The sequence below is a fragment of the Ictalurus furcatus genome, chromosome 4 (assembly GCF_023375685.1).
Source record: "Ictalurus furcatus strain D&B chromosome 4, Billie_1.0, whole genome shotgun sequence".
Taxonomy (NCBI): Eukaryota; Metazoa; Chordata; class Actinopteri; order Siluriformes; family Ictaluridae; genus Ictalurus; species Ictalurus furcatus.
In genome coordinates, this window is record NC_071258.1 from 29,590,089 (window position 1) to 29,599,129 (window position 9,041).

Consider the following 9,041-nt stretch of genomic DNA (forward strand, 5'->3'; position numbering starts at 1 on the left):
TGATATTTAAGATTAAAAACAGTGAATGTTAGAGTTGTTTATAATACTCGATTGTCACTTTAAAAAGACTAGAACAGGGGTCATTAATTCTTCTTCCAGGAAGAGGGCTCAAAAAAAAGCCAAAACACAATCCAGAGTTGGACTGTGGCTTCATTTCACCTGTTCCAACTGCCAGAGGTGGTGAGAATCCCCTCAGTACCTTCTTTTGTACGTACACATGCACGCCAGGACTCTTGCCGTACTACATGCTATTTGTATGACATTTGTGGCAATCCACTGGTCTAAGAGCTGTTTAAGATTGAAGAGCCAGGACTTGCGACCATGTTACCATGGAGATGTTTCCCAGTAGAAAGCAGCCCACCATTGAGAGTTGAAGGAAACAACTTTACGTTAGCTAAGCTGCTCACAGCCCATACTGCATGCCATGTTTGGTTCACTTCCTGCAGTTTGGTCAATTTAGAGTAACAGCTATTGAACAGCAGTAGAGACAGTGGGTGCTTACGTATCCAAGTGTGATCGCAGTTTTTCACTTTCCCAGGGAAGACTCACACCAGGACTTTAATATTTAACTTTTTATTCCAACAACCTTTTAAAAACACAGTCAGATCACCAATCAGACACTGCAGTGAGACTGGATAGTGCTTCAGTCCCATGTATTTTACTGCAGGACTGAGAGGCAAAGTACAAGCAGCTAGTGTCACCTGGAGTTCTGGTACAGTTCACACACTCCATTCACACACACACACATACACACGGCAGGTGAAGAGTGAGTCCGGTGTCCTAGAGCCAGACAGAGCTGGAGCGGATGAAGAACACGGTGGACGTGTGAGGACGTCTTCACTTGCCAATCCTCTGCACGACCCAGTCTTGTTGGCATAGTGGACACCGGTTGTTTTGTTTCACCCACAGGGACATGCAGCAGTTATGGAAGGAGTGGTTGCACTCTCCCCACACGACTGAGAAAAGGTAGGGAGACATTAATGAACACATCACATACATGGGCTGGCTTAACCAGAAATTTAACCAAGAACCCTTCTCTAGGACCTTTACAGAAACAAAAATGGAGCTGGGGAGTGGAGTGTAAACTCTTACAGTTTTTAAGGGTTTCTCCAGAGTGACAACCGAAGAACCTACAGGTGCTAAATTTCCTAAGAGTGTACTGATGTGAAAGAAAAAGAAAGGAAGAAAAAAAAAGAAAAAAAAAAAAAAAGGTAAGAGGCAAAATAAATACATAAATAAAATAAAAATAAGTGTGCCCCTGTTACTCCACTCCTTGACTCATCAACCCTGTCTTTCAAGCTTCCAACTAAGCATGTGGCAATAAACTAAGCATGTGGCAATAAACTAAGCATGTGGCAATAAACTAAGCATGTGGCAATAAACTAAGCATGTGGCAACTTCGTTCTGCTTACATCATCAGCATGACACACTGAAGAAAACAGGGTCTCAAAAACAAACATTAATCACAGCAAGCTTGAGGTAATAAAAATATTATTCGTCTATTATTTGTTTAGGTTTTGCCATTGCCACTACTGTATTTGTAGCGGTCCTGCGAGTTTTAAATATAGAGATGGAGTACTTTATTGCTCCCTGAAGGAAATGGTTGTCTCACAGCAGCAAACAATTACAGACACCAAATACTAACCAGACTCGCTGATCTGTAAGTCTATACGCAAGGTAGATGCATACAGTGCCATCCTATGCCAGGTAACAGGACAGTATTGAGACATTTTTGTACATAAAGAGATAAAACTTCATAAATTGACTTTTTCCCAAAAGAAAGACAAAATCAATGCAGGACATGGGACCTTTACATCATTTCAGATGATGTGGATACTGGAGACGTGAAGAGTTTTCGGAGACGGTTTTGTTAATTCTTACGCTCAAGTCACGCTGACTGGACGCCATCTGCAGTTTACTGCATTTTGATTTAAAACCTCTGGTGTGCTGCAATTGATTTCCTTACCAACACAGTCCTCCTGCTTGTTTTCTGCCTGACACCTTAAACACGCATCTGCAACATAAACACAAGTACACTTGGGTCACTTTATTAGGTATGCCAACAATTTCGGTCAATCAACAACACGCTTTCAAAGAGGTTTAATTTGTTAGAATATTCAGACATGGGAATTAGTTTTTGTCTTCTGATGAAAATATTGTTTAAATTTAAAATCAATATTTCATGTCACTTCTTAAGTTTTAGTCAATTTTACTCTGACTAAAATGGCAGCGAATATTAGTCAGTCATTTTAGTTGGCAAGAAAATGCAAAAATGAAACCAAATATTTACACATTATTACATATTAACTTAAACATGAATCAACAAAAACATGGAAAAAACTGCCCTTGTGAAAACCTGATCTGTGGAAATAAAAACATTACAATGAGCACACTACTGGAATACAATATTGCGAATTCTTTATGCTTTGCTTATTAATTGTGCACGTTTTAGTGCGTTGTTACGGAAAGAGTGTATTCACAACGTGACCTACTGTTCTACCTAGCGTCTTACTTAAGTTCAGGTTCACGTGTCATTTTATGCAGAAGCAGGTTGTAATATTCGGTTTATGTTTTGTAAATGTCTGATTAATCTCATGTGTACAGGAAGTGTTTGGGTGAGTTAAATAACCCGCTTCGGTTTACCGCTGTTCATTCACTGTTCAGATTCAGCTCACGCAGCTTAAGCGGCTCAAACCCCGACATTACTGACTACGACTGGATTATATGAAACGCTGGAAATTTTCTTTCTAGATTTTTCTTCGTAAAAAAAAACAAAAACATCAGTGCATTGTAAATATCTTGCATCATCCCCCCCCAACAGTGTTTAAGATTGGTGCTAGTGCTTGCTACACATCTGCATTTTGATATTAAATTCGACTAATATTCGAAGTTGGAATTTGAATGACAGCCCTAGAGCAGACGAGAGGACAGAAATAGTGCGGACAGCTAAAATGTTGGTGACATTCGTTCTTATGTAAACACAACAGGCAATATCGAGGTCAAGTACCTAATTAACTCTCAATTGAGCTTAATGTGTTTCTGGTTACCATGCCTAAGCAAATACCTGCACTGTGTAATTGTAAGGACTATTAAGTTAAATAGCTACATCATTATACACATGGTTGCAGATACAAGGGCGAAAAAAATCTGCTAAAAATCTGCTAGACACCATTATTGTAGCATTATTTAGTAAACACACCTAGAGAAAAATTGTGACTGATTTGAGCAGACATTAGAGATTGTCCTGCGTAAAGCCTGACTAATGCTACATCTTCATTAATCTGGATTAAGAATGCACAGATATGGACATTTTGGCCAATACCGATATTCTTTATATTTGGAAGCAGATAACCAATATATTGGCCAAGAAAACTAAACCTTGATATAATTTTTGAGTCAGATTACAAAAACAAAAAGGCAAACATAAAATGGACAACTACGTTAATTTTAAAAACTCTGCTGCAAGAGAAACTAAGAGTAATCATGAGGAATCACAACCACAGTAGCTGCCGTATCTACTTATTACTGAACTTATTTCTCTCTTCAGTTCTTGGAAAGGTGCGTTATTGCATTTTCAAGAAGGATGCAGGAAGCTGGTGTTCTGCCCCAAATGCACCAAGAGCCTGATTCTGCACTAACAAACTCTTCATATACTGTATGTACTGTTCCCTCGTGTTGGACAATCCTAGCTCTGCCTGTATCTCTCAGACAGGGATGGGCGATATAGACTTAAAACTATATCACAATATTTTTGGGTATTTATTGTGATAACGATATCAGTAATGATACAAATATAGTACCATTCACCACTGTTTTTGGCTACAAGTGATAGCTGTGATCTTGAGAGCCTCAGAAACACAAACACTGATCTAAAAATAAAACTGATTTTCTGTAACCAAACCAGTTCCAGACTGTAGAGGCAGCTCCTCGTTTGGCGATGAACTCCTCAGCTTCACATCCGCCTTCCGCCGTACTTGTTTTCACTCTGCACGTGAGCTGCGAATGGGTCGCACACCGTCGCTCACAGAAATGCGTCATCAACTAGGCTTTATCGTTATTATCGCAGGAAGATTAATGCTTATAGTGGGGAGAATTTCTACCAGGATAACACAAACGATAAGATAGCACCAATCCCTACTCTCACAGTCAGGAATGTTTAAGAGCTGAGAATGTTTAAAGTGTCCAACTATCTTTCTCCCTATCGCCATATGGTTGAAGACGCTGCGCTCAGTGCACCGGCCCACAACTCCTTTGCTTACGGGTAACTGAAGAGTACGAGACAGGCGCCCAAGACTGATCAAACCACAATCCTCCATGGAATTAGCCATATTTCAGGCATTATCTCACAGCACAACATGCACCATATCTTTCATCATGCCACACTGAAATAACATGCTCTCAAAAATGGCATCTCAGTGCAGACCGAAGCCCAAAACGTAGGGAAAAAAAAAAAAAAAAAAGATACATTTTGAAATTTATCAGGATTAATGTGGACGTAGTTGTGTTTGGACAAGCCAATTTTCCCAATGACCAATCACTGATCACCTTGTCCCACTGCTTGTCCAATTCACATGTCCCTTATTGGTTATATTTACAGGTAATAAAAGCCAGTAATTCCTTACAAAACTGTTTTCCTTCATGTCTTTTCCCCAACGCCTCCCTACAACTTCCACATTTTAACTGTATTTTTAAAAGAAATGATAGTATTTTATAACTACGTAAATAGAGTATTACATAGAGTATTTTGTAAACACAAATAGGCTGTGATGCCATGACAAAAAGACCCCACATCCTTCTATAAGAGAAGCTATCATTTACTCCTTTTTTCCGTTTTGATAAGCCATTATATTATAATACGTTTTTATTATGCAAACGATATGTAGATTTAATGAACATGCAAAGTAGTCCATGATGTCATCTGGCGACTTTGAGCATGCATAGGCTTTTTCCCCTGAAAAGATTTGCCAACACTGGTTAACAGGGATGCACCGAATGTTCGGCAATCGTAATTATAAGTGAAATAATAATAAGTGAAAAGGCCGAATAAATTTGACCGAACAATGACTTGTTTGATGACGCGACCAAATAGCCTAGCAACCAGAGACACGCGAAGCTTTAATTGGAGCAAACATGTCAGCAGTGTGGAAGCATTTTAAAGTGTCAGAGAAAGATGTAAGAATGGCCATTAAGTAAGTAGGCATATGTCTAGGACAATTATTCATTTGTTGTGGGTCCATCCACTTTTTTGCACTCATCAATGCACTTTTTTGTTGTAGGCTACAGAGTGTTGCATTCTTTCAGCAGTCAGTTATAGGCCTAACATAGGTTATACAAGGGCGGGCTCAAAGATGACCACACCAAAATATTTTTATTTTACTAGTTTATTTATTTAAAGTTATACTGTGCCTTGGTGGTAGCCTATGCCTGCTGGAATGGAAAAAAAAAGTGTTCAGTGTTAAATAAATAATTAAAAATTGTAGTTTTTGCAATTGATTTTTTCTTTGAAAAGCAAGACAAAATAGTAAAAAGCACATTTTGACTATTTAGTTTATGCAATGGTGAAAAAGAAATGGCAAAATAAATGGAAAAAACGTGTTCGGTATTCGGCCAAGTTTTTCATTATATTCACTGGAATGAAGTTGGTTTGACATTCGCAGATATGGGAAAATTCCGTCTCTAAAGTTACATACAACATTGTTAAACACGTTTCTAACTTCACTAGCATTTGAAGGGAATGACTTACAGTCATATAACCAACTGTAAAGTGTTCATCTAGGTGTCAGCTATAATGCACACCTTTCAGATTTTTGATATTTATTAAAATGAGATATTAAATCACATTTAAATTAGACATGATTAAATTAGCCCATTCTGCAGTGAAATTCATGTCTAATTTACATCTCATTTAATAGCTTATTTGAATAAATATCAAAAATCTAAAAGATGTGCAGCATACCGGACAGCTAGATGAACATTTTACAGTTGGTTGTGTGACTGTACATCAGTCCCTTTAAATTATGGTATATTATGTGTATGATCCCATGCAGTAATAAAATACATGGCAATATTTATATATGACTTAATAGTTTATTTTGTTAAATATCAAAAATCTAAAAGGTGTGCATCATACCCGATACCTAGTTGAACACTTTTCAGTTGGTTGTGTGATTGTACATCATTCCCTTCAAATGCTATTGAAGTTAGAAACGTGTATAACAATGTCATATGTAACTTTAGAGACGGTCCCTTAATTTATAAATAAAAGCTTAAATTTAATATGGAAAAAAGACGCAATGATAGCCTATTAAGTCTGTGTTGCACATAAAGACATTTGACAGTTTGCTATTTGACTCTGACAACTGCATTAATTAGAAAACTTAAAACAAAGAATTTCGTTAACAGTAAACATGAGTAAGCAAAGCAAACTAACTAACTAGCTAGCTAGGTAGCTAACTAATGGAGCTTCTCGGCTAACTAACTGTCTGTAACGATAAACGGTTCAATAGCCAGCTAGCACCTAGTGTTAGCCACACTTACCCATTACTTGGACCCTACAAATGGCGCATGTATCACACTCGACATCCCAACTCCACATTGCCACCGCATTCCACTTTTTAAGAGAAAACATTTTATCTCCCCCTGACTTGGATGAAGACGATGAACCGCAATGCGCGTGCACTAATCCCGGCTCGTCGCCGTCATCCATCTCTGCCATGGCCGGAGTTCAACATTTATAAAATGGCCGCCGCGTTACTCCACAAGATCTTCAACAAACCCTGCCTACTGCGCTACGATTGGCTACATACTCCACACCGTCCAATCAACGGGCTGTATGTAAATATAACTCTTGAAAAGGGGCGGGGCGTTCTGAACAGAAATGTAGCCGTCACCTGTGCGTAAAAATTGTAGCAGGAACTCCTAAATTTTGTTGAAAAAATGTTTATATCGAAGAAATTCATTTTTTTTCTCCGTAATTTAATTCAAAAAGTGGAACTTTCATGTATTCTAGATTCAGTACACATAGAGTGAAACATTTCAAACCTTTTTTTTTTTTATTTTAAATCTTGATGATTTAGAAATCGCCTTACAGCTCATGGAAATAAAAAATCCAGTATCACTAAATATATATCTAAAAAATCCAGTATCACTATATATATATATATATATATATATATATATATATATATATATATATATATATATATATATATATATATATATATGGATTTATAATACAGAAATGTCTTATTTAAACACTCAATACTTGGTCGGGGTTCCTTTTGGACGAATTACTGCATCAGTGCAGCGTGGCATGGAGGCAATCAGTCTGAGGCACTGCTGAGGTGTTCTGGAAGCCCAGGTTGCTTTGATAGCGGCCTTCAACTCGTCTGTATTGTTGGGTCTGGTGTCTCTCATAGATTCTCTATGGGGTTCAGGTCAGGCGAGTTGGCTGGCCAATCAAGCACAATAATACCATGGTCAGAAAACCAGTTACTAGTAGTTTTGGCACTGTGGGCAGGTGCCAAGTCCTGCTGGAAAAGGAAATCAGCATCTCCATAAAGCTCATCAGCAGATGAAAGCATGAAGTTCTCTAAAATCTCCTGGTAGACGCTGCATCGACTCTCGGCTTGAGAAAACACAGTGGACCAACACCAGCAGATGATATGGTACACCATACACAAGCACTATAGAAACTCTGTCTGGATGTCTTTATAAGCTGTCTCCTTGTAATTTCTTATTCCCCAAGTACCAAGATCAATTAACTTTATTATTATTATTATTATTATTATTATCATTCATTGAGTGAATAATAAGTTTCACACACCAGCAGCTCCAGAAAGAAATGAGCTAAAACAGCGACAGGATCATTGAACCAGTGAGTTGAACTCGAGAATCAAATCCGTTCTATTCAGGAATGAATCCTTCAGACTGGTTTTATCAACGAGATTCTCCAATTCATTGAAATGAACCGACTCAAACAAACGATTCAATCACATTACATTTACATTTACATTTATTCACTTAGCAGACGCTTTTATCCAAAGCGACTTACAAATGAGAAAAATACAAGCAAAATCACGAATCGGACATCATTACAACACTTCTCTCATAAACTCACTCGGGACAATTAAAGCAGATTTATATGATTACATTAAATTTTGATTAATTCCTCACAGACAGCTGTGGCAAGGCTTCGGAAAGCTTGAATATGTACAACACTGGACTAGTTTTAGTCCAGTTGCCAGCGGTTTAGACATTAATGTCTGTGTGTTGAGTTATTTTGAGGGGACAGCAAATTTACACTGTTATACAAGCTGTACACTCACTACTTTACATTGTAGCAAAGTGTCATTTCTTCAGTGTTGTCACATGAAAAGATATAATCAAATATTTACAAAAACAAAAATGTGAGGGGTGTACTCAGTTTTGTGAGATACTGTGTATACATATATACATATACACACACACACACATATATATATATATATATATATATATATATATATATATATATATATATATATATATATATATATATATATATTCTACAACCATGTAGCTGTTCACTGGGAACCCATTTCCTGTTTCCGCTCTTTGTTTTTATAAATAAGGATTTACAGAGAAACAAGGAGGGGGTTCAAACATTGATTCATTGATTCATGTGTGTTAGGAAATGGGTCCCCAGTGGGTAATTAAATGATTATTACAGGACCTCAGCGTCAGCCGCAAGTGATCCAACCTCCCAAAACTGCTCAGCCCTGCTTAATAGACTGAGCTATAAAGCACTGATTTACTTTTTATGTACAGAGCTTTAAGTATTTACCTAGCAAAAACACTGAAACTTAGTTATCCAATCAGAATAATACATCCAGTATACATAGGAAAAAAGCTTGCTTGCTTGCTAGCAGGGCTAACGTGAGATATGGACAATCTACATGATCATAAAGTAAACAAGGTAAACAAAACTGAAAACAGCTACCTTTAGACACCACGCATGTCCTGACTGTTCAGATACTGTGAAATAAACTGTGTAAATTTCA

At 37.5% G+C, this 9,041-nt stretch overlaps 1 protein-coding gene across 1 annotated transcript; it reads right to left on the reverse strand.

Moving 5' to 3' along the window:
• Positions 1-557: 557 nt before the first annotated feature.
• rnf7 (ring finger protein 7) lies at positions 558-6,762 on the reverse strand. The gene is made up of 3 exons (XM_053623550.1): positions 6,538-6,762; positions 1,967-2,014; positions 558-956 (listed from the first exon to the last, which is right to left on the reverse strand). The coding sequence occupies exons 1-3, from the start codon at positions 6,713-6,715 to the stop codon at positions 838-840; spliced, it is 345 nt and encodes a 114-aa protein (XP_053479525.1). The 5' UTR covers positions 6,716-6,762; the 3' UTR covers positions 558-837.
• Between the last annotated feature and the right edge of the window lie 2,279 nt (positions 6,763-9,041).